This window comes from Silene latifolia, chromosome 6 (genome assembly GCF_048544455.1).
Source record: "Silene latifolia isolate original U9 population chromosome 6, ASM4854445v1, whole genome shotgun sequence".
NCBI classification, from domain to species: Eukaryota; Viridiplantae; Streptophyta; class Magnoliopsida; order Caryophyllales; family Caryophyllaceae; genus Silene; species Silene latifolia.
Genome location: NC_133531.1, coordinates 124270864 through 124297396, shown reverse-complemented (window position 1 = coordinate 124297396; position 26533 = coordinate 124270864). Strand labels below are relative to the sequence as shown.

Genomic DNA, 26533 nt, shown 5'->3' with positions numbered 1-26533 from the left:
CTGCCCCGGCTTCTTCTACCTCGGCGTGGCTCTGCTTAGGCCGTACCATATCCCCCCTCCACATGGATGTGTAATGGACATCAGATGTGGAAAAGAAAGTGGTGCTGGCCGAGACCGAGGTTGTGAGCGCCGTGTGCTTTTGATTGCCCCCAGCCGGTGTTGACAAGCTTGGTTGATCATGTGGCCGGCGGAGAACAGATACTTAGGAGTTTGTTGAGGAAGATGAATGGGCAGAGAGATTTGAAGGGGCGTGTTGAAGACGCTTGGTCACTGTTGCATTGATTGACGTTCAACTGTTGCAACGATTGACATTCCGTGGTTGCATGTCGACACGTGTCGTTGCCGATTGACGACGTTTCATGGGCTGTGCCCTGATTGGTCCTTCTTCATGGGCTTTCCCCTATAAATAGGGCGGTTAGTCCCTGAAATTGGCCACCAATTTCATTTTCCCTAAAAATTTTCTTCTTTCTAGCCCTCTTTGACGAAACTTCTCTCTAGCTTTCGGAATTGTTACTTCGGCTAGACCTTTTCTTCAAGGTAAACAACCAGATTTTTCCCTTTTTAACTTGTAAGTTTTGTTGTAAACATGTCTTCTGCTGGTGCCGGACCTAGTAAACCCGCGCCGGGGGGTTCCCCGTCGCGTCTTGACGAGGGGGAGGCACTGGCCGCCGTCCCGCTAAGGTCTGGGGGCCCTAGGTCCCCTTCTCCCGAGGTTGACCCAAAAGTTTTGGAGGATTGGGAGGATGACGCCGAAACTGATGAGGATTTTGATGATGTCGGCGAGGATGTTGGAAGGATCCGTCCTAGTGAGGAGAGGCAACTCATCATGGATCATGGCGACGCCTGTAAGGCCGGCCCTGATCGTGCTTGGACCCATAAATTCGCCAGTTGTTCCGGCGAAACATTCTTCGAAGGCCATTTCTACTTCGGCAGGGGATACAAAATTGTTGTCCCTGAGGAGGGTCAGGCCGTCTGTTGCCCTCCACCGGGTTGCCCTCCACCGGGTTGCATCGGCGTATATATCCGGCACTTGGAGTACGGGCTCCGGTTTCCGCTGAACGAGTATGTTATGGCCATCATTAGAGCCATGAACGTCGCCGTGGCCCAACTGCACCCCTTGGCTATCAGGACCATAATTGGCTTTGTCTGGCTCTGTCTCTTCAAGGGGGAGGTCCCAACGGTCAATTTATTCCGTCGGCTTCACCACCTTCGGCCGTCATTTCCTGGTCGCGTCGGATGGTACAGCGTGCAAATGGAGCCGGGTTACGTCTCCGTTGATAAGCTTACTTCTTGCAAAGACTGGAAAGATCGGTGGGTGTACGTTGAGGTGCCGGATGACTATCCGCTGCCCCGGTCCTTTCAGCACCAAGTTAATTTGCGGTGCGAGACTAAGGCGGAGCATGACAGATGGGTCACCCGGAATAAGCTCAAGATGGACGCCGACAAGGTCCCTCTTAATGCGGATGAGAAGCTGGCGATGAGGCTTTTTGAGGTGGACAAGAGTGGGCTGCCGAAAAGATGGATTCCCCCGACGCAGATCATTCTTCAGGATGAGCTGCTCTGCCATGTCGGCCTTATACCGGCCCTAGCACAGGGTGAGTGGGGTCGGTGTGAGGCCCATCTATGCTTTCAATGTTTCTGTTTCTTTGAATTTTGATTTAGTTCTTATACTTAACTCTTGCTGTGTTTCCTTCGCAGACCACTTTGGACCGGACCTGTCTGAGGATATCCTCCGGAGAATGGGGCTGCACAAGGACAAGACCGTTGCTGATTTGCATCCTAAGGCTCTGGTCCGTGATCGCAGAACGTCGCCGAATGATCTCATGGATCAGCAGCTGAAAGGCTTGAATGTGGAGGCGGCCTAGGCGAAGGTCGCTAGTAACATGCCGCGCCGGACGCGGAAAGCGAAGTCTTCGGCGGCGACGGCGTCGACATCAGTTGTTCCTCCTATCCCTTCAGTCCAGAAGGAGACGGTGGTGATTGTTGACATTACCAATGGGGAGGACTCCGATGCGGAGGGATCTCCCCTTGTCCTTAAGAGGAAGAAGTCTACCCCTGCTGCTGCGGGTGTTACCGAGGGCGGCAAGGAAATGGGCCCTCCGACCAAGAAGTCCAAGCCTGGTACTGATCTATCCTATGGCTCAGACTTAGCCGGCTCATTGGGCGTTCCTGATGACAGGCTTTCTGGTTTGTCCATGAATGTTGACATGGATGATTTGATTGAATTTTTTGTAGATCAACCGCTGCCGTCCACCGGACACAATGTTGAACGGCGTGCCGAGGGGAAAGCTGCGCAAGCAAGTGGTCAAGATGCCACCGTTGTCACCTCCTTCCCGAAGCCTACCCCCTCCGTTAAGTCGGAGGGCCTAGGTTTGATCGGGTTCTTGGCGAAGTGGGCTGATACGGCCGGTGCTCTTATTATGGATCAAGAGAAGACCATGGTGAAGCCGCCCACGCTTGAGAGGCTAAGGCTTGAACTCGACGCGGCCAACAAGGAGGCTAAGAGGGCCAAGGCCGAGGCGGAGGAGGCGATCCGTGCCGAGAGAAAACTCGGGGAGGACGCTGAAAAGGAGGTCCTTCTTTGAGAGAGCCAAGGCCGAGGCCGCGGCGGCCGAAGCCGCTAAGGCTGCGGGAGATGCGTGACCTCGTTCAGAAGCACGCCGACCTTTACCTTACGCAGAGGAACGAATTTAGGGGCTTGTTCCAGGCCCAGGGGAAGGTGGTCCGGAACAAGGATGCTATCATCGCCCAAAGGGAGGAGGACATTGAGACACTCCAAACCGTTCTCCTCCCTAACATGTGCGCCCAATACCGGGACCTGGCCGAAGAAGCCGCTGCCGGAAGTGATTGAGGAGCTCTTCCCTCTTGATGGCTTCTTTCCGTGGGACAGATTTGACGAGCTGTTTGATGACAAGCTCGAAGCTAAAGAGGAAGCCGCGAAGGAGAAGGCCAAGGAGGAGGTAAGGGTGAAGAAGGAAAAAGAGGTGGCCGCGGAGAGGGCAACCCTTGCTGAGAAGACTAAGGCGGCCAAGGAGGAAGCTGAGAGGGCAAGGGCTGCTGAGGCTGCTGAGGCTGAGGCTGCCAAGAAAGCTGAGGCTGCTGAGAAAGCTTCTGGGTCGCCCATCAAAGATGGTGCTTTGCTACCGCCGCGATGGCAAGCAAAGAACAGGCATAGGAGACGACGGGCGGTCGTCACCGGCTCACCCGGCGTCTCGGATAGCCAGTAGTCGTGGAGCCAATTATTAGGCCTTTCCTCCCTGCCATCTTTTGGCGCTTAAATGATACGTTTGTAACCTTTTGCTTTTCTTTTCCTTGTATTTTGTACAACTTTGGTAGGTTGTGTTTTGGCTTATCCCTATGGGGACGGCCGTCGTCTGTATTTTCCTCACTTGTAACCTGTTATCATTTTTAATAAGAGTTTGCTTATTTTGCCTCTGGCTTGGCCGAGGTCTTTTCTTGTCTTCGTCTGAGTTGTCTTCTTACGTTATTAATTGAGCGCTTCTTTTGTTTCTACCTCGGTCTGACCGAGGCAGTTAGAATGCGTATCTCAACTGTGTTTAACGTTCCTAAGGCATCTTTGGTCGCTTTGCAGTATCAATCTATGCGCTGGTAGTGGCTGCCGTAACGCCTGCTTCCTTATAGTGACTGCCGTGGCGTCTACCTCTTGGAGTGACTGCTGCGGCGTCTACCTCTTGGGGTGACTGCCGTAGCGTCTACTTCTTGGGGTAACTGTCGTGGCGCCTGTTTCTTGATAGTGACTGCCGTGGCGTCTACCTCTTGGAGTGACTGCCGTGGCGCCTGTTTCTTGATGGTGACTGCCGTGGCGTCTACCTCTTGGAGTGACTGCTGCGGCGTCTACCTCTTGGGGTGACTGCCGTAGCGTCTACTTCTTGGGGTGACTGCCGTGGCGCCTGTTTCTTGATAGTGACTGCCGTGGCGTCTACCTCTTGGAGTGACTGCTGCGGCGTCTACCTCTTGGGGTGACTGCCGTAGCGTCTACTTCTTGGGGTGACTGCCGTGGTGCCTGTTTCTTGATAGTGACTATGGGGGGAACTGAACACTTTGGTGGAAACTTGGATGATTCTTCATTAGATATAAACATGCGTCGGGGTGCCCACAGTTGTCTCGGGCACCTCCGCCGCTATACAAAATTTTTCCCGAGATTGTCCGTCCCAATGGCTTATCAAAGGCGCACCCTCCATGTCTGTCAGCCGGTGTGTTTTGAGAGAGCGTCGGACCTGGGAATGTACTGTATCTGGAAGGACTTCAATTTGGCGGTGTCGGCTTTTATCCTTTCCAGGTATCTTACCATCCCATCGTCTCGAGCCCCATACTCTCCCCTGATTCGGTTGGCCACCGGTAGTGAGCATGTTTTTACCACGACGTGCTCCGCCCCGGCAGCCCTAGCTAACTCGACTCCCTTTATCACCGCCTCGTATTTGGATCCGTTGTCTGAGGCCGAGAAGGTAAATTTTAAGGCGTGCTCAAACACGTCTCCGTTTGGGCTGGTGATAAAGATGCCGGCTCCTGTGCTGTTCGCCGTGGGTGACCCGCCAGTAGTTATTTCCCATATGCCGGGATGTTGTTCTTCTTGGTCGGTCGGGGTTCCTCCAACCATGCCGACGTTGGTATTCATCGGGTCTTCCTCCTGCTGCAAGGATGGGCTCTTCCCCTTCTCTGACTGCTTTGCCACTTTGAGGGATTGCATGTTGCACCCTCTGGCGGATATCTGGGTGTTGACCACCTCGTCCTTCTCGTTCTTGGAGACGAGCTTATGCGCTTCCCCCCGGTCCGAGACATACATTAGTGTCAGGGCCCGGATGGACATTGCTGCGTCGGCCTCGCTCAGAGTGACTCGGCCTATGAGAACGTTGTAGGCGGACGAGCCGTCGATGACCACGAACTCTGCCAGGATATTCTTAGCCGCATCTCCCTCGCCGAACATTACTGGCAGTCTGATTGACCCCAGGGGTACCAGGCCGGCCCCAGAGAAACTGTACAGCGGATTGGTGCAGGGGCTCAGGTCCTCAATCTTCAGGCCGAGCCCCTGAAAGCACTCCCTGAACATAATGTTCGTGTAGGTGCCTGTGTCAATCAGGTACCTCTTGACTAGGTGGTTGGATATGTCCAAGTGGACTACAAGTGGGTCGCTGTGAGGGGCGATGACTCCCTCGTAGTCCTTCTTCCCAATGGTTATATCGGGGATGTTGGAAGCGGTGGCCGCTGTTTTGGGCACAAAGTTGATGGCCTGATACAGCTCGTTCAGGTGCCGTTTGTGCCCATGAGCGGACCCACCGTTCTCGTTGCCCCCGATGACAACATTGATTACTCCTATCCGTTCGAAGACGGATTTTTTATTCGAGCCGCCGACGCGCCTTTTTGGCCTTTGGCGACATATTTGTCGAGGCTCCCCTTCCGGATCGCTCTTCGATGGCATTCTTCGATGCGCGCTGTTGTCGATAAGGTGACCGGTGTGGCCGTGGTACTCACAGTACTGGCTCGTGTCACCGTCTCCCTTCGGCTTGGGGGGCCTTTCCCACTTCTGGCCCTCGTGCTTGCTCAAGGCGAAGACCTCGGCGGCAGATACGACCAAGGGGGTGTGGCCATTGAACCGCTTCTGGTAGTACGGTCCTGAATTCCCCCCGGCGCCCGCCGAGTTTTGCTTTCTGGTGGACCCGTCAGATCGTGACCTATTATTGTCACGGCGTCCTTCATCCGGGTTATCCTCCCGGCGACTCTTTCTCTCTGAGTGCCCAGCCTCGCTGGGGCCTACCCAGGTTTTGTGGTAGTCCTCCACTTTTATGGCCTGATCGGCCATCTTCCTGGCGGAGTCTAGGTTCAGGCCGCCGCACTTGATGAGCTCATTTTTTAGGTCTCCTCTCGGGTGGCCTTTCATCAGCGCGAAGGCTGCCAGTTCGCTGTTCAGCTCACGAATCTGCTGAACCTTGGCGTCGAACCTCTTCACATAACTTCGGAGAGACTCGCCTCCCTCCTGTCTGATAGTCAGGAGGTCCGAGGTCTCCACGGCCCTCCTCTTGTTGCAAGAATACTGGGCTAGGAATGTGTCCTTTATGTCGGCGTAAAGATATCCGACCCGTCGGGTAGCCCCTCAGTACCAACTTTGTGCCATCCCATGCAGTGTCGTTGGGAAGACTCGGCACCAAACCTCGTCGGGTTGCTCCCATACCGACATGTGAGACTCGTAAGCCTCAACGTGGTCGGTCGGGTCGCCTTCTCCTTTGTATGCTATGGGTGGCAGCTTTAGCTTAGTCGGCACCGGGGTCTCTAAGACGTAGGTGCTGAGGGGCTGTCTGACCACGTGTCGAACGACACGCGGCGATCGACTCCTCGCACCCCTAGTCCGGCTCCCCTCCCCGTGGCGGGAAGGGCTTCTTCTCCGACTCTGGTGAGTCGGGCTTCTTCCCCGACTCTGGTGAGTCGGGCTTCTTCCCCGACTCTGGTGAGTCGGGCTTCTTCTCCGACTCTGGTGAGTCGGGCTTCTTCTCCGACTCAGGTAAGTCGGACTTCTTTCACTCCTCCGGGAATGCCTCGTCGGTCTTTGCGGCGACGCCGTCCTCCCGTGAGTGCGGGAAGGACTTAGGTCTGCCACTAGCGCTCTGGGCTCCCCCGGCGTCTTGACAGGGCCAGCTTCTTCCAGTGTTCCGTTCAAGTCTCTTGGAGTCACATTACGGGCCCTGGTCTCCTGGACGGGTTCCGCCGCTCTTGTCGGTGTGACAGTGTGAGACGGCGTACTACTAATTAGGTCCAGGAGTAGCTTCGCTTTGCTTTGCCTCGACCACGTGTCCCATGATGGTGACCGGTCGGCGGGCGTGGCGTATCTGGTATTATTGGCATCCCGTACTCCGGCTGAATTACTAGGCGGTGGAGGGCTGCGCAACACCAGAATTGTGGACGGTATCCTCATGGTAGAATTTGGTTTCGTCAGTCACGAATACCTCTTGTTGTTTTGACATCTTCTTAGCTTTTTGGGTGGGTTTTTGTTTTTTTTTTTTGTTTGGGAATGAATGTGACTAGCTTCTAGTATCTTTTCCCACGACGCGCCAATTGTTTCGGTGTAATTCCGGAGCGATTATTTGTTACCACCCGTGCTTGTAGAATGACGTCTTTGGTTGGCTTCTCCTTTCGGTCTCCTGAAACAGTGAACAAACTGAGGGCTCGGCTTTGGACCGAGCGAACTCACTCCGACGCTCAAGTCAGTAACTTAGAGGGGTAAGTTGTGGTTACTTGGCGAAGTATGTATTGTAGAGAGATAAGGAAGATATTACCAGATGAATAGTGATTCTTAGGTTAAGTTGTGGATCCTTTCCTCAATGAGGGTTGAGGAGTATTTATAGACTTTCCCCTTTTGTCACGTAGTGGCCAAGTGGCCAAGTGGCTAGCAGGTGGAAAGACTGAGCTACCCTCGGCCGAGGGACCTATGGCAGGCCGGCGGATCCCGTTGACTCGCCGAGGGGTCTTGGATATGAGTTCGCGGATATGTGCCCCTACCGGCTAGTCTGCCCCCCGACCGAAGCATAAGAGACAGGCCGACATGCTTTGCGTCGGTTAAGCTGTCTAAGTCGTTGACTTTGCTGTGGATATCTTTGACCTTGCTCAATGTGTTGACTTGGTCAGAGGGTGCAGAATATGCCCCATCATTAACAAACCTCTCCAATAACAAACCCATACATAACAATAGACAAACCTTTTCCAGGTTTATGTTATAGGACCCACTTTAAATTATTCATTTATTTTCTCTCATATGTTGGGTACATTTTAGGGACCACCACTTGCCATGTCATCCCACAAACCTGTATACAAATATGTAACAATTCTCATCTATGAACCTCAACCACCGTTACCAACAATAGAGAGGTTTGTCAACAAACCTCTAAAAACTACACAAACCTTTGTTGACAAACCTCTATTGTGGATGCCCTTACAATATAGTATATATACATGTTTGTGGAGAGAGAATGTGAGAGAAGAAATAGTATAGTGGGTCATGTTATGAACCTTGGAGAGGTTTATCTATTGTTGGTATGAGGTTTGTGATTAAATGAATTTGTATATTATCTTATATGACATGAGAACAAACCTATTAAAGGTTTGTCTATTGCTAATGCCCTTATAACATGTCTCTTTTGGTCGTCGAATGAGTTATGTATATTAGTATGCAACCTCGGTTAAGGCTAGGCGTAAGTTATTGAATGCTAAATTGAATTGCCAACGGGTCATTTGAGGATCCCTGTATTTGGGGAATACTTTATTTTTCATATGGTACTTTTATTTCCTCCATCCAGGACCGTTTAAGCGGATTTTAAGGTGTTTTTAGAACCGAATCTGAAAGTGGTTAAATCCCTTGATTAGGGTAAATGATGTTATACATATTTATAAGAAGGATACAACTAAAAGCCTATATTCTAGCCTAATTTACAACCATACAATTAGGACTCAATCTACTAAACAGGTACATAATATCAACAAAATATCAACAAGATATATTGACTAATACACCCCCGCAGTCGGAGCGGGAGCGGAGCAAACGCTAAGGCTGGATCGAAACCGTGTGAAAAGATGTTTAAGAAGGACTTTAGTGAAAATGTCCGCGTATTGATATTCAGCTGGAACATGGAGGACTTTGACGGTACCAACGCGGACTTTTTCGCGAACAAAGTGAATGTCGATTTCAATATGTTTAGTTCGCTGATGTTGCACAGGATTGCCGGAGAGATAAACAGCAGAAATATTGTCACAGTACACAAGGCTGGCGCGGGTAATAGGAACATGTAGTTCAAAGAGTAAGTTACGTAACCAGCAAGTCTCGGCAACCGTATTAGCTACACCCCTATACTCGGCTTCGGCACTGGATTTGGAAATAGTGGGTTGGCGTTTTGAGGACCAAGACACTAAATTATCACCGAGAAAAACACAGTAGCCGGAAGTCGACCGTCGTGAGTCAGGACACCCCGCCCAATCGGCATCAGAATAAGCAGTAAGAGTATTGCAGACGGATTTGGATATAGTCAAGCCATGATCAAGAGTGCCCTTTATATACTGTAGTATACGTTTGAGAAATTGAAAATGTGACTCACGGGGAGCGTGCATAAAAAGACATACCTGTTGAACCGCATAAGTAATATCGGGCCTGGTTATAGTGAGATATTGGAGAGCACCGGCAAGGCTCCGATACAATGTCGGGTCGGATAATGGTTGTCCAGCCGAGGAGGACAGTTTAGCACCGGGTTCAACAGGGGTACTGACGGGATTACAGGAGCCCATTGAAGCGCGATTAAGGATATCACAGGCATATTGGGCTTGTGAAAGAAAAAGGCCTGCCTTGTTACGAGTAACCTGTATCCCAAGAAAATGGTTGAGCTTCCCAAGATCAGTCATAGCAAACTCAGACGATAAGGCACGTATGATGCGGCGAAGTAGAGAAGGATTGGAAGCTGTCAAGACGATATCATCAACATATAATAGCAAGTAAGCCAAATTAGTGCCATCACGATAGATAAATAAAGACTGATCACAAATGCTACTACGAAATCCCCGAGTTTGAATAAATGTCGCGAACCGATGATACCAAGCCCGAGGGGCCTGTTTTAGACCATATAGTGACTTTCGAAGGCGACAAACATGATGAGGAGACGAGGGATCAACAAAACCTGGCGGTTGGTGCATATAAACCGTTTCAACCAGATCACCATGTAAAAATGCATTCTTGACATCCAATTGATGGATTGGCCAGGCGCGGGAAGTAGCAAGACTTAGCACGGTACGGATAGTAGCGGGTTTGACAACCGGGCTAAAAGTCTCATCGCAGTCAATACCAACCTGCTGACATTTACCATTAACAACAAGGCGAGCCTTGTAACGCTGCAAAGAACCGTCAGACTTAAATTTATGACGAAATAGCCAAAGGCACCGAATAACGGGAGCATTAGTAGGACGCGGTACCAATTCCCATGTATTGTTCTCAATTAAAGCGCGATACTCATCGGACATGGCAACATGCCAATTCGGGTCGAAGAGGGCGAGTTTAGGGGACTTGGGAATAGGGGATATTTCGGGTTTGGAGGAGGCAGCTAGGGAGGTGGGTATTTTGGGTTTGAATATGCCATGCATGGCACGGGTGCTCATAGTATGGTCTCGGTGTTTGGGAGGTGGTGGTGGGGGAGGGGGTGGTGGTGGTGGTGTGGTGTGGGGAGGAGATGGAGTAGGTTGAGGAGTAGTGGGAGGTGTCGGGTTAGGGTGAGGGGACGTGGCAGGGGTACGAGGTGAGGCTGGTGGGGTTGGGGCAGGGTTCGTGAGAGGTTGGGTGAATGCATCGATGATGGCAGGAGAAAGGGTGGATTGGGACGGGTCAAGGTGGGGTATAGGGCTCGGGTTAGTCGATGAGGATTGAGCAAATGGGAACACTAACTCGTCAAAGGTAACGTGACGCGAGATGATAAGCTTACCACTAGCGACATCAAAGCATTTGTAGCCACGAAATTCTTGTGGATAACCAATGAAAACACATTTAGTGGAGCGGGGTGCGAGTTTGTGTGGACGTTTAGAGGACAAGTTAGGATAGCAGGCGCACCCAAAGACACGGAGGTGGGAGTAGGAGGAATTCTTGTGGAAAAGAGCGGAAGTGGGTGATTGAAAATGTAGGATTTTGGTGGGCAATATGTTGTGGAGGTGAACGGCCGTATGCAAAGCATCGACCCAAAATGGGAGTGGCGTAGAGGAGTGATGGAGGAGGGCAAGGACAATTTCATTAATTCGACGTATCATACGCTCGGCCTTACCATTTTGTGAGGAGGTTTGTGGGCACGAAAAACAGAAGCAAAGGCCGTTTTTATCAGCAAAATTTCGAAACTCATGATTGTCAAATTCCCGACCTAAATCGCATTGAAAAGCTTTAATGGGACGCTGAAATTGTGTCATGACATAGGTACGAAAATTCAAGAATTTATCAAATGTTTCAGATTTAAATTTCAGAGGGTACACCCATACGAATTGTGTGAAATTATCGATGAGAATGAGGTAGTATTTGTAACCTGCTTTACTCGTGATGGGCGAAGTCCATAAGTCACTATGAATAATATCGAATGGAGCAATAGTAGTAGAAAATGAATCATGAAATGGCAATCGTTTGTGCTTACTTATTTGACATGAATGACACAAAGAAGAGTTCGATAAACTACTACAAGCAATATTAGACTTGGACTTAAGAAAATTTAAAATATTGGCACCCGGATGACCAAGACGGGAATGCCAGACATCGGAAGACAAAGCAAGAAGGAGCGTTTTGGTGGCGGAGGACTTCGTGGAGGACTCGGCTGACACGGGGTACAAGTCACCGTCACTATTGCTCCTCAGAATCAGATTGCCATTCGCTAAATCCTTCACAGAAAAACCACACGGATCAAATTCGACGGAAACATTGTTTTCTTTAGTAAATTGTCGAACAGACACAAGGTTTTTAATAATATGGGGCGTGTATAGGACATTATTAAGGTGAAGGGTTCGGTTTGAGTTGGGTATGGTTGTGTGACCTGACCCACGAACGGGAATGCGTGCACCATTTTCGACATAAATATAACGTATCGAACTAGAATTGAGCGGAGAGGGAAACATACCTGCGTCGGAACTTAGATGCGTAGAAGCACCAGTGTCCATATAAAATGGACTAGAAGTATACGGCTGCATCTGAAGAGCAGCGAAAGCCTGGGCCAAATCCGTTAGCTGGGACGGCTGACCTTCATCAGAGGCAACGTGTGCCTGTCCCTGTGACGAGTTCGATTGACGCGAACTACCACGATTAGGGCCGTAACGAGAGCCAGAGGGGACACCAGGGGTAGGCCACGGTTGCCACGGGGCTGTCCACCCAGGGTAGGTGGGGTATGGACATGGCGGTGGTGTCCAGGGACCAGGCCACGGTGGCGGTGAGCCCCATTGAAAGCCCTGATTTCCAGAAACAGAGGAGGAGGAGGTCTTCGACTGGTAGCGAGAAACACCACCTTTGTTGTTGCTGCGTTTACCTCCATAAGACCGTTTACTGTTGCGGGGTGGTGGAGGGGCATCATCCCCATCACGGTTCTCGGCAGTCGGAGCTACCAAGGCAGTGGTCTCTTCACGGCTTGACTGACGGTGATTTTCCAATTCGATCATGCTTCGGGCTGTCTCGAAATTGGCCAACGTTTGATTGATATACGCTGCCACGGTATCGTATTCCTTGGGTAATCCACGAACCATCTGAATAACCAATCGTTGATTAGTGACGGCGGCACCGACGTCTTTCAATTGGCCGGATAGTTCGCGCAAACGCTGACAATAGGCATCAAACGATGGAAATTTACCGAGCTTGAGGCTATTGAATTCGCTCTCAAGACTTGCAGCCCGAGCCCCCTTGTTGTTGAGAAAGATGTTTTTGACACGATTCCATGCTTCTTGCGCGGTAGAATCGGGTTCAAGTACACGAGGCAACAACTCGTCCGACAATGTGCCGTAGATCCATTGTAAAACGTGAGCATCGATTTCGTACCACACATCGTACAACGGATCATTCTTCGCAGGGGCAGGTTTATCGTCAATATGGTGAAGGACCTTGTATCCACGGGCATGAAGGGTGAAAAGATTCACCCACGAGGCATAGGATACTTTGACGCCGTCGAGCACACGTACCTTATTCTGAATATTGGTAACGGTGTAGACGGGATGGAGGGAGGGTTTGGGAGCCGAGGTGTCACCTTCGACCATCGTAGCGTGAGGCTAGGGCGAGGTGATAGGACGACGGCGCTTGCCAGGGGCAAAACGAGGTACAGGAGGATCAATGTGAATAGCCTGATACCATGAAAGTGGTTAAATCCCTTGATTAGGGTAAATGATGTTATACATATTTATAAGAAGGATACAACTAAAAGCCTATATTCTAGCCTAATTTACAACCATACAATTAGGACTCAATCTACTAAACAGGTACATAATATCAACAAAATATCAACAAGATATATTGACTAATAGAATCCTATAACATAAAAAGGTCTTAAAATACACGATCTCTATTTCATATCTTATAAAAAAATGATTTTTTTGTTTTGCTTTGAATACAACAACAACTTTAGTAAGCCATTTTCTTTACTCGATCATAATCCAGAACCAAAGAGTAATGAGTTTTTGGCTCAATTGAAAATATGGAGCATTTTGTATTGATTTGAATGAAATCTATAATATACAATACCGTTCCTTATATTTTCGGGTTTCCATGGCATTTAGAACAAGGCCTCTCAAACTCATTAGACGGCCCTGCCTCCATCGTCCAGACTTTTTCATCTTGATCAAGTATATTAGAGCAAGTCCAATGGTAAGCTAGTTTCAACTAGCTTACCATTGCCACATCACATTTTAAGCTAGTTGATTTTTGAGCTACTAATTCATTCAATGGTTTAGCCAAAAGTTTAACTAGCTTGACTCATATGTTAATTAAGCAAACTAATTTCTATTGGTTGAATTTTGTGGTAGGGTCATTTAAGCTACTAGCTTAACGGTTTCTTGGTTTAAGCTTTCCCTATATGTCTTGTCCAATGGTTTAGCCACTTGCTTACAATTTTAAAAAATTGCAAGCAAGTCCCTAAGCCAAACCATTGGACTTGCTCTTACGCGGTTCAATAATTAAAAATTATTACAATTTTAAGGACCAGACAACTTTTAAATCTTTTTGAAAATTCTAAACAAAAATATACTACTAAATTTAGGTTATCAAGTCTATAATTATTATGTGAGAGAAAGTAATACAATCAATATTTCAATCAACAGTCAAAGTGAACTTCATAATGGTTCTGTAATCGAGAAAACACATCCTTCGTTTCTTTTAATTGATATATCGAATGTCTTGATATGTTTTAACATATAAATTTTAAGAGTATAGGTACGGGAAGAATGTAGGGGCTTATAAGACGTTCCTATACGGATCTCCAGCCATAATAGCATGCTCACCATCACTTTGCAAAAGAATACTAACGTCGACTACGGGATTTAAACAAGGTTGGCCATCCAGTGAAGTACTAGGATCTCATTCAGTAATAACTATTCATGGATCACGTCATCAACTTATCAAGGGCCTCCTCTCAACTGAGTTCAACCATCGTGACGCCCTTTCTCTAATTGCACAACAAGTCCAGCCTTGTATCGTAGCTGCTCTTCATTCATGGTCTCAAATTGGCCAAATAAATACCTTCTTTCAAACAAAAAGGGTAACAAAATTAACACCTAGTTCAATATTTCCTTCGTATCCATCATTTATTTACTTTTAAAACCGTTCTCATATATGATAGATGTTGTCGTACATGAAATATAGGTAGCACTGGAGTTTATGGCAAGGTACATGGCTAGTCTAGAAATAGCTCCTGAAATAGATGATCTTGAGGAGTTATTCTCAGCAGTTACAGAAGGAATAAGAGCTCAGCCATGGAACTTTCCTGGAACGCCTTATCGTCATGCCCTCCAGGTGTCTTTCTTATCCTCTTTATAGGACTAAAATCAGTTATTGTATATGAATTAACAAAAAATCTACTTAGATTGGGAGCTTCTTTATGAAGTTATTAAGCAAACTTACAAAGTTATTCAACTTTTTATAGGTTGTATTAACAATTAGTGGTTCGGTTATTTTTCCTTCATAAAATTTATCGCTCTCTCATACATTTCTACTTTTAAAATTTTAGTATAGTTTTATTTGAAATTTAATAGAGCATATATAATTGAATAAAAATGTATAAACTACTAATTTGTTATCAGAGTAGTATAATCTCACAAAAAGAATTACCTATTCTCATTTAATTTTATCTCATTAATTTACTTACACTGAATCATAATAGAATAACTAAACAAGTAATTGGGACGTATAAAGAATTACTTCGAGAACAAATTAGATAAATACTCTTTCCTTTTGATGATTTCTCATTTATTATTATATAAAACCGATATAATTTATGCTTTGTCAAATAGTGTCGAAAGAAGCTTACCAAGAAACTAAAGTTGCAATTGAAGAAGAAAAAAAACGAGGGTAATAAAATAGGGGAAACAAGTGATATGATGGATAGATTGATGCAAGCCAAGGATAAAGAAGGGAAACATTATTTAAGCGAGGAGGAGGTGATAGATAATGTTTTGAGCAGTATTGCGATAGGCCATATTGGCATTGCATTTCCCGTTACTTGGTCTATGTACTTTCTAGCCAAGAATCCTCATGTCCTTCAAAAAGTTCGGGTAATTTATTCTGTTTTCTTTAGCTATCACTCTCAATAATCTTAAATGATTGTTTCTATTGATATATCCTCTTTAAACTTGTACTGCAATTTTCTTAATTATATATGTCGGGTATTGTATATTGTATTATAAAGAACACAAATACTATTGTTAAACTTGACTCGAGCTTATTTCAATTTGGTGGATTCTCCCACGGAGTAGCGTAAGAGGGTGGAAATTCTTGTCAATAATATATTTAACATAATTATCACACAATGAAAGATCCCAAGGAGGGAGGGACTCTAAAAAGAAGCAAATTATGGTACAGTAGCAAATTTACCCTTAACGTTTGCTCTTATATGTAATTAAACCCTATAGTAGCTTTTAATATGAGCAAATTAAATCCATGATTAATGTGCAATTAATCTAATTATTTTTTTCATTTCCAATTCAATTTTACTTTTTTCTTAATTTAATAAGGAGTATAATGTAAAAATAATAGGATATACTTCACCTACAATTTTTTTTATATACAGTGGTATACTTTTATGCGAAAAATTTTTATGAGTAATTTTTTTCAATTATATATACTTAAAGAAGAGAAAAAAAGCATTATCATAAAAAGTTTATGTTTTTACTTTTTATATTATTTTTATAGAAAATAAAACTAGTTGATAAAAAGTGACAAATATTTTTGTTTGATTTCACTCTATTGCACATCAATCAAAACGTAAGGGAATAATTTGAACCTAATAATATTGAAAATTGCTAAATCTTTTATTTGGTGTTATTATAAGAAAATGCTCTAATGCATACTTGCTTCGTATAAAGTAATACCACAAATCGTATAAAGTAATACTACAAACTGTTATTATAACTAGTTTCGTTATAAAATTATTCATTTAAAAAAATTGAGAAAATTTATACAAGAAATCATTAGCTTCGAGTTTCATTTTCATTAAAAACACATTTGATGACAATATTCATTAAAAATACACATTTCATGACAATACATATTTAAATATTATGATAAAACAATTTAAAATATTTTTTTTACATATAAATTAATATTTTTTTTATTTTTTTTTTTTTGCAGAAAGATTAGGATCTTTATTATAATAAATGAAAATAGAGGAGTACAGATTCTACATAGTCTACAAGGGAGGCTAAAGTGGCCCCCTCAAACCAGAAATAAATTAAACAACATAACCAAACAAAGAGGCATGACTATTAGAGCATCTCCAATGGTTGAACAAAAGGACTTGCTTACAAATTTTAAAAGTTTCAAGCTAGTTGCTCAACCATTGGAGAGCTTCACATGAACTAGCTTAGTTTGAGCAACTAGCTCCATGGAGTTAGTAGCTCAAATGGACCCACAAAGAGATATGTGCCAATTAAATAAATGTATATAAGTCCATTTAAGCAACAACTCTTATAGCTTAACCATTGGGGAAGTTTGTAGCTTAAAAGTGTCGTAGCTCAATAATGTCATGTGGAGAGTTAAGCTAGTAGGATTGTTGCTTACCATTGTGGATGCTCTTAAAAGCCTCCTCATTGCTACGACATCTCACGAGGACTAAATACTTAATTTTTCATACAAGAGAAGAAGGAGGTAAAGCAGCATTCTGGAAGATACGCTTCTTCCTCTCATTCTATAGCAGACAGACGGAGCAAAACAAAGCACACCTTCGTTGTTTTTTCAGCCAACTCCTCCCCTTATTATGCGTCTTGAACCATAATTTAATGGCCTTGAACTTAGTGTTACAAGTAACTCAAAGCAATGCTGCAATATCAAACCAAACCTCAGATGAGTATGCACACTCAAAGAATAAATGGTTAACAGATTTTGCATGTGTCTCACATAAGGCACATCTGTTAGCCATTGCAAGCCCTTTGGCAGCAGCACCTCATATATCTGTTGTTTAAAGTTTTGCTGAAGCAGTAAAGAAGTAGCACTCACTTTGCCACCAGTGGCCTGGATCAGGCAGTCCCTTGAGCGAATTATATTATACCAGAACCAGGAGTGGGCAGCAGTAGCATTGAAATCCCAAAATTCAATCCCTTTAGGACGTAAGCATTTACCTATTTCACCCAAAAGTTAGAAGCATTAGTGATAATTTTCTTGATCCATATCATCCAGCTAAGTATCTCCTTGATACCAACTCCTCCTCCTCCCTATGAAGGTAGAAACTATTCCAATTTTTAAAGACTAGTCTTCGATCCCCTTCTTTAATACCCCATATGATACGTTTGACTATTCCCTTAGGCAAAAGTACACTAGCACCCAAAAAAGTTGTGCAATCCAAAGATCACTGAGTTAATGAGGAATTTTATCTACATAGGTTAATTGATGATTAGCTCAGATAGAGATGGAATCCCCGATCTTATCCAGTATAGGAGTGAACATTCTTAAGTAAGTCTGGAGCTAAACAGTGGGATACCGAGGTATCTTACAGGTAGCTCTCCCTAGCATATCCAGTGGTAGACAAAATCAGAGCTTTAACTAGAGGCAGAGGCTCTACCAAAATACAAATTAGACTTCATTGGATTAACTTGTAACCCTGATAATGCAGCAAACTGATGAAGGCATTTATTCACAACAAAAATAGAGGGGAGATCTCCTCTAGTGAAGACTAATAGGTCATCAGTAAAGACTAAGTGTGTAAGTTGAACCTTTACACACTTAGAATGGTAAAAGAAGCCAGGATAACAGGGCCACTTCCTTAATAGTCTGGATAAGGCTTTCCAGAGTACAAACAAATAGGCCGAGAGAGGATTTGCCTATCTCAGACCCCTCTTACTTGGGAAGAACCCTTCAGAAGAGCCATTGATGCTCAAATAAAAATAAGACGATGTTACACAAGCCAAAACCCATTTTGTTAACTTTGGAGGAAACAAAAAGTCTTAAGGAGCTTGCACGGAAATCCCAGTTGACAGTATCGAATGCCTTCTTAAAATCAACCTTAAGAACGCATCTAGGGGAGAGTAGGCTTCCGTTATACTTAAAAGCAAGCTTATAATCTAACATGGAATTATCAATTAAATCCCTTCCCTCAATGAATGTTGCCTGCTCTAAACCCACAATGCCATTCAGTGCTCTTTTCATTCTGTTGGCCAGTATTTTACTCACAGTTTTGTAAAATACCGTACAACATGAGATAGGCCTAAACTCAGTGACAGTAACAGGGGCAGTAACTTTAGGAATCAGAGCAATTATAGTAGAGTTGCTCTTGGCATGGACCCTTTCAAGAAAAACTCCTTCACAGCTTCCCTAAAATCTTTACTAGTTATACTCCAACTATCCTTGAAAAAACCTGAAGAGTACCCATTAACACCAGGGCTTTTGTTTCTATCAATAGAAGACAAAGCAGCTTCAACCTCTTAATCAGTGATCATAACATCCAATTGAGAAACTTCAGATAAAGTATTCATAGAGAAAAGGTTTGCTGGAATCTCATTAACTTCCTCTGTAGTGCCCAATAGTTACTTATACAAACTCAAGAAAGCCTGGGAGACCTCTTTGTGCTCTAAACATTGGTTGCCCTGAGCATCCTTTATTGATCTTATTGTATTCCTACTTCTTCTTGCTGTTATATTAACATACTTCTTCTTGATATTATACTAGCGTAGAAGTATTTAGTGTTAGCATCATCGAGTTGCAAGTGTTGAATCTTATCTCTTTGGGAAAGTACTCTCATTTCAGCAGACTTTAGCTTAAGATAAGAGTCCAACAAAGCTTTTTTCCTGAGCAATAAGAGGCTGGCTAAGAGGAGCAGATTGAAGATTGAAGTTGGACTGACAATCTTGAAGATGAGCTTTAACCTCAGTCAATCTCTTAGCAAGCCCAGAGAACTCAGTATTATGCAGTGCCCTAAACTGACCATGAAAACTTCTCAACTTAGTAAAACGGGAAAATAATTTGCCACCATAAGAATCTATATTCTAATTTTGGTAGACAAGAGAAATGATATCTCCAGAGAGAGCCCAGCAGTTCAAGTATTTGAAAGGCCTTTGAAGTCTAATCTCTGAAGGTACAATGATAACAATAGGAGCATGGTCTGAAATGCCTGCTGGTAAGACATCCACTGTGGAGGAGGGTATCTTCAAATACCATTGAGAGTTTGCCAACAGCCTATCAAGCTTGGTCTATTTAGGAGTAAAGGCTTGCTTGGTATGCCATGTATAAAGACCTCTTGTGTAGTGATGATCATTCAAACCACAGTATTGTAAGCATTCCCTAAACTCCTTCTTTTCGCTATCATGAAGAACACAACAAACTCTCTCATCAGCATTTAAGGAAACATTGAAATCCCCAAGACACAACCAAGGAACCTGTTGCCCCATAGAGAAATGTCTTAATTTGTTCCATAACAACCCTTTCAATAGCCTTATTAAAAGCATATATAAAAGTAATAAGAACCTTCCTTTGTGTAAGAAGATGGAGAAGAGAGCAATGAATAAACTGTGCCCCCTATCCAAGACTGTCACTTGAACTTATAGCTGTTTATGGGTCATCCCGCCCATTAGACCCGCCCGTCCAGCCCGCTTATTACGTGGGTTTGGACAAGTATTTTTTACCCAAAAAATTAAGAGGGCGGGCCAAGCCCAGCCCGCCAAGTTAAATGGGCGGGTATGGACAACAAGAAAATCCCGTGGGCCGACCCATTAGGCACGTTTACTATTTAAATCTTTTACTTTTACTCTTAAAAAAAGACATTTTCAAAGAAAATTGTATCAATTTCATATGGATATAGAACACTAAAATAATACGTAAACTATAAAGGTTAAAATATAACGAAAATATTTATATATTGGTTACGCTTATATATTTTAATTAATAAAACATCTAAATTGATGTTTCGTGTTACGGCCCATTAGCCCATGAGCCGCCCGACTTTTGACTAAAGGGCGGGCAAGGGCAAGGATAATTGGCCCATAATTAAGGCCCGGCCCGCCCACTAAGGTCTTAAAGGGCAACTTTTTCTTTCACAGCCTGGCCAATGTCCGGCCCAAGCCCGCATTTGAACAGCTCTAAGTTGAACTGTATTGGCTGGAATTCGATAAAACCCAGTATCTGCCACCAGGATGAGACTCATAGTTAGCAACCAGAGAATAACTAACAAATTTACTCTTGTATACAGCTGAAGTAGCCTTAGCCTGAGTTTCTATTATAGCAGCACAATCAACCTTTTGCTTATTCAAGAAGCCTAAAACTTTCCGTTGTTTTAAGGGACCATTCATATAAACTAATTTTATTCAATAAAATTTTTAATACTCTTATCTAACTTTTCTATTAGAAATAGTCGGATTAAGTTAACACTGAATTTAACTTTATATTTAGTTATAGTTCAAGTTTGGGTTATGTACTTATGTTTCATGTTTCCTTTTTCTCGTTCTCTTTTCCATTAAGGTTGTGTTTGATAATGCTATTTGGTCAAAATGGCTTATTTAACCAAAATTCCAAGTACCTCTTTTTTATAAGCGTTTGACAAATATCCTGAAACAAAATACAACCTAGAGTAGCATTTGATAAATAAGGTACCGGATTTGATTTGATTTTCCTTTTTTACCTGTTAAATCTATACTATTAAATAATTATCATATTCGTTTACGTCATTTCACTAAAATTAGTTACATTTTCATTTAGTTTGTCAAACATTTTTTTTTATATAATCAGTTAACTTTTTTGTTATTTACCAAACATTTTTTTTATATAATCAGTTATCTTATTAGCTCCTAATTTTCAGCTACCTTATTAGCTACCTTTTCAGGTTCCAGTTGATTTTCAATTTTTAGCTACCTTTTCAGTTAGTTTTACCAAACAAAGTCTAAGTCAATAAATTTGGATTTAGTACATTTCAAACATAAATTAGTTGTGATTATTTTTTAATGTTATTTGCTTTTTCCAGTGCAATGTTCTAGTTTAACTTTTTAAAATTTGAGAGTAAATATATTAAAAGAATATAAAATATTTTGGCATTATTAACATTTATTATAAAAAAATCATTTATAAAATTATATTTTGGACTAACTATATGGTGGGTGGGGATTATTTTTAAATTAATTATATATATGATGGGGATTTTTTCTCTCTCTAAGCATCATATATGCAAATCTCCCTTGAAATTTAGGCTTTGTGTATACCAATTCTACATGAACATTAGGATAATACTTCTTTTAGATTAACCATAAAGAGGAAATTCTTTTATTTGTTAACATTATCCATGAAAATCATCCTTTAATAAGTCTCTTTATGAATTTTCTTAAAGAGAGCTCGGTTTCGCCAGAAGAAGACAAGCCCATTGTCTCATGCGTTTGGCGGCCCTACAATCCCGATCCGCTTCTAGGCCGTGTCAGGGTCACCCCTCAGCTCGGTCCATCCGAGCCGGTAAAAAAAAGTAAAAAAAAAAAAAAGAGTCAAGTTGAGTTGATTTGGGCTGGGCTCGGCCCAGACATGAGGGAACTCGTCCCCTCCTCACATGGGCGGATCCAGGCCAAGATGGAGAGGTTAGGCCCGCAGCTGCCTGACCCGATACCAAAGTTTACACGTAGCTAATAATTTTTTTTTTCTTTTTGAGAAAAAAACATAATTATTGATTTGTTAATAAGTCAAGTAAATTTTGGTGCCATATTTGTTTTTGGGAGTGTAGGAAGAGAATATGGAAATGGCAAAGGAGAAGAATGCTGTTGACGTAACCTATGAAGATTTCTTGAGGCTAAAATACACAAACCAGGTGTGTAATATGTGCATATCCCTAAAATTACACAATTAATCGCCCTCGCGCTATAATTTTGTAACTTGTCGGAACAATATCTACGGTTTTTTTTATTTAACTACTTATTATTCTATGTTTTTGACAGTATAATGGTTGACGCATGATTTTTGTGGGGGCGGAGGGACATTTTTTTTTTTTTTTTACTATGATCCTAACCTTGATATACTTTCTTTCACAATACCGTGTTTAATTTTTAATCAATTTAGATTTTACCAAACAAGAGAATATGTTACTAGGTGTTAGATCAGTGTATAAAAATTTGAAAATTTCAATAATAATATAAGTAAGTTATTGGCTAATATTTAAGACAATTATTTTTCGGGAAAAAAAAGAAAAAAAAAAAGACAATTATTCTTGTGTGTGGTGTGTGTATTTATGATATAAATTAAAAGTTACTTACACATAAATACTAGGTATATTGATAAATAACTAAACTACCACCTTACGCTATTTAATTTTACTCTCCGTAGGGGGATTGAACCCGGGTAGTTTCGCCCAAGGACCCACTCACAAACCATTAAATTGGCATAGCATTAATGTTATCGTTAGTTTCAAATTTTTCTTATTCAGAATCTTGGGGTAGGTACTTGCTCTCAAGCCCCCCTAAATCCTCCCCTGAGTATATACAAACCGCTTAGTTATTGCTAGTGTCGCACGCCGACCTTTTTTTTTTCTTAGGGGCATAGTTTTCATGACTTTGATATTGTCTACTTCACGAGACCATATTTTTTTTTACTAATTTATGCATCAACGACAAATTAAGTATATTTTGATTATATATCGCAAAGCCTTTAATTAAGATAAAAATAAACTTATTTATATAAAAAAATCAAGATTAAATATGTAAACCACCCGGTTATACTATGTAGGCCCGTTCTTTCCGGCTGAAACTAGTATAACCGGGTGATTTACATATTTAATCTTGATTTTTTTATATAAATAAGTTTATTTTTATCTTAAGGGTTATGATAAATACAACGCAGTAACTAAAAGAGGAAATAAATAGTTAATATATGCATTAATTGCATTGATTTATGTGTAATTTACTCTCTTATTTCTAAATTAATGACAAATATAAAAGAGTATTAAATGTTTAAATACAACCCAATGAGTTGTATTTATCATTTCCCAAACATTAAATATCCTTTGATTTAACTTTCAGTTGGTTTGGACTGTATGGGTACTTTGGCAACTAAAATGAAACTTCAAGGGTACACAATAATCTATAATTTGACACCCGCAATTGTGGAATCTAGTTTTTAAACCATGGGTGAAATTTTCACGTGTTTTAGAATTAAGTCGCACTAAAAACAATTCTTCATGGGTTACTTATAGCTTGAAGCTATCATGTATACTCATGGGTTACTGGCTAGGTACCACGGACACTTCTTTTAAGCAGTCGTCTCGTGTTCGATACTGTGTCGAACACCAACACTTGTCGAACACCGACACTTGTCGAACACATGCTTAAACGTGTTATAGTTTAGACGATAAATGAGATGTTGTAAAAGATTGATTAGAAGATGTGTTTGGGTAGAAAATGAGAATTAGTTATAATCAAGTCAAATTTTATCTTCACTTATCTAAATTTAATCTCAAATACATTACAAAAATTAAATCATACGTTATTTATAATTATAAAATATAAAATATATACTCCCTCCAATTTCCTAATATCTTCCCATTTCTTTTGGGCACAAAAAATAAAAAAAGGGAAGAAAGAAGGAATAAAGTATTGGTAAATGTTGTAAATTGTAAAGTTTATAGGAGAGAGAAAATAATAATGAATGAATAATGAATAAAAGAATAAATAAAGTAGTGGAGTGGTTGATTTTTTAGGACAGAGAAAAAAAAAAAGAATGAAACTTACCAAAAAAGGAAAGAGGAAAGATAATCAAACTTGTGTGAAAAAGGAAAGATGGAAGATAATGGGAAATTGGAGGGAGTATTTTATTAAATTTAAATAATGTGTCCCGTGTCTTAAATTTTATGAGATGTTGTATCACATATCCGTGTCCGTTTTGATGCTACATAGGTTAGTGGCGCCCACAAAAAAGTTAGGAATTTCGTCGTCATAAAAAAAAATCTAATTCAACACACTACCTTTGAATTTGAAGCATTAAATAAGCACAAATTCTCATTTGTGACGAGCATATCCGTCGCAAGCTTGCGACGGGCCAAATACAACCCACTTGGGGAGATAAGACAAAAGCAAATTGTCTAGGGAGTAGCATTCTCTTTTGTCTTATATACCCATGTGAGTAATATTTAACCCGTCGCAAACTTGTGATGAATATACCCGTCACAAGGGAGACTTGCTGTTAAATCTAGTATCTATATAAAAGAGAGTTTTTTCGAGCGATCTGAGAGCGTCCACATCATCAAAAATTAATTTAGGAAAGTATCATAAATAATAATTTTTGATGTAAAAAATAAAGTTGAGAATTTTTAATTATTATAATATATATATTTTCTAAATTATATTCAAGTGATATTTCCAATTTTTAATTTTTTATATCAAACTTTTACATTTCACTTGACAAAAAAGTATCATTCAAAAAATTATTAAAATAATATAATTAGCTTCGTGGTAAAAAATGCTATCATTAGAATATAGATTTCATATTATTTGCACATATTAAAACTTCTTCGTATGTAAAATTGTGTATATAAATAGTAGAATTGTCCCACATCGAAAAATTAGTATAAGGTGATGTGATCCTATGATTATAAATAGGAGGCATATTTGGAGCTTATGTATCCACCCAAATTTTTTTGAGTCTCATAAATATTGTTTTAAAGAGCTCTTAAGATTTTCTATCATTATCTACGATATGATATAAAAAATAAAGTGGAAATCGTTGGGAATTACCCGGGATTGAGTTATGAACATGAACAAGAAAATCAAAAAATACAAAAATAAAGGTTTTACTAATTGTAGTCTCCTGATACAATACAAAACTAAATATTTTGCTAATGATTGTCTTCTAATGCAGTAATAGAGCGTTAATTAATTAGTCGTTATATGTAGATGTAGAGATCCATATCTAATGATCGAGGCTAAGTGGTTTTACCTTCAAAGAAAAATAATATGTATACAATAGTGTTTTTTTTAAGAAGAGACATGTACTTCTTGGTATGTTATATCTTTCACATTGAAAAATAATGTAGGCATGATGAACATACTATGTCTAAATAATTAAATTATGTATCTTACACCGAAAGAATAGTATATGGTAGGGTGATTCTATAAATATAAATAGGAGGCATCCTTGAAACTTAGGTATTAACCCAAACTTACGTATGAACATATTACCCGTTTATAATGAAAGACGGGTCAAATACAATACCACTTTCCTAATAGGACAAACAACAAGTGGGGTGGTGGGGGGAAAAAATATCACCACTTTCATTGTATTTGACTTGTCTATAGCAATAGATGGATATACCCGTCTATAGCAAGACTAACTGCATTTTTGTAGGTGGGAGAAAGAGCGATAAAATGGTTAATCGGAAATTTTTCATGGTACCCTCGAATTTTGGTAGATTACACATAATACCCCTAATTTTAAGTTTCTACATATAATACCCTTGCGTTTAGTTTTTTCATAACGTCGTTACTCCTATGAGTAACTAGATGAGTAATTGAGCATGCCATGCTATTTGTGTTTTCTTATTTAGGTATTAAATGTTAGTTTATTAAATAAAATATGGATTTAGGAATTAGATGATAAAGTGTTTGTGTAAGATAACAAAAGAAAAAGGTGTCACAAGTCATATGAGTAATGGCGTTATGACAGAAGTTGTCAAATGGTATTCTGGGAAAGAAAAAGATGAACACGGGGTACCATTTGTAGAAACTTAAAATTAGGGGTACCATATGTAATCTATCAAAGTTCAAGGTTACCATGAGAATTTTCCAATATTATAATGATATAGTTAATTAAATTTTCATTTAAAAGAGAGAGATATCCGTACCAATAAAAAAAAGGGTTATTATTTTTTAATTGTTATTTTATTGTCACGCCATAAAACTTAACGTCCATTTAACACCCTTTACATTAAGGAGTACCATGGATAAAAAAATGGAACATCAAGGGTACCATAGGCAGATTCTTAAAAATAGGGGTAACATGGAAAATCTGGCAAAATTAAGGGGTACCACGGGAAATTTCTGTATCTCAATTATGATAAAATTTTTTTTAAAGAAAAACAACAAACAAATATTAATGGAGAGTACTTGATCATATTATTAAATTTAAATATAACTATTAGATATAATGAGTAGCAATTGTCCGTATTCGGTATTCGGGATCTGGTTGGATGTCGAACTAAGTGCAAAAAAAATGGAGTAATTTTGAGTATGTTATTTGTCCCACATTAAAAAACAATGCAAGTTTGATGAATATATACTACGTATAAATAGTAGAATTGTTTCACATTAGAAAAATAAATCAAGTTTGGTAAATATATTACTTATAAATAGTAGAATTGTCCCACGTCGAAAGATTAGTATAAGGTGG

At 41.4% G+C, this 26533-nt stretch overlaps 1 protein-coding gene across 3 annotated transcripts in view; it reads left to right on the top strand.

Annotated features, from left to right (window-relative positions):
* Positions 1 to 26533, top strand: part of LOC141587212 (ent-kaurenoic acid oxidase-like) — a 52827-nt gene that overhangs the window by 15022 nt on the left and 11272 nt on the right. For 2 of the 3 annotated variants that reach the window (XM_074408663.1, XM_074408664.1), the window contains exons 2-5: positions 13919 to 14243; positions 14348 to 14497; positions 14995 to 15255; positions 21885 to 21968. In XM_074408663.1, coding sequence (XP_074264764.1) covers positions 13919 to 14243; positions 14348 to 14497; positions 14995 to 15255; positions 21885 to 21968 — 820 coding nt within the window. The remainder of the gene's footprint in view (positions 1 to 13918; positions 14244 to 14347; positions 14498 to 14994; positions 15256 to 21884; positions 21969 to 26533) is intronic. The other variant, XM_074408665.1, reaches the window with a different exon arrangement.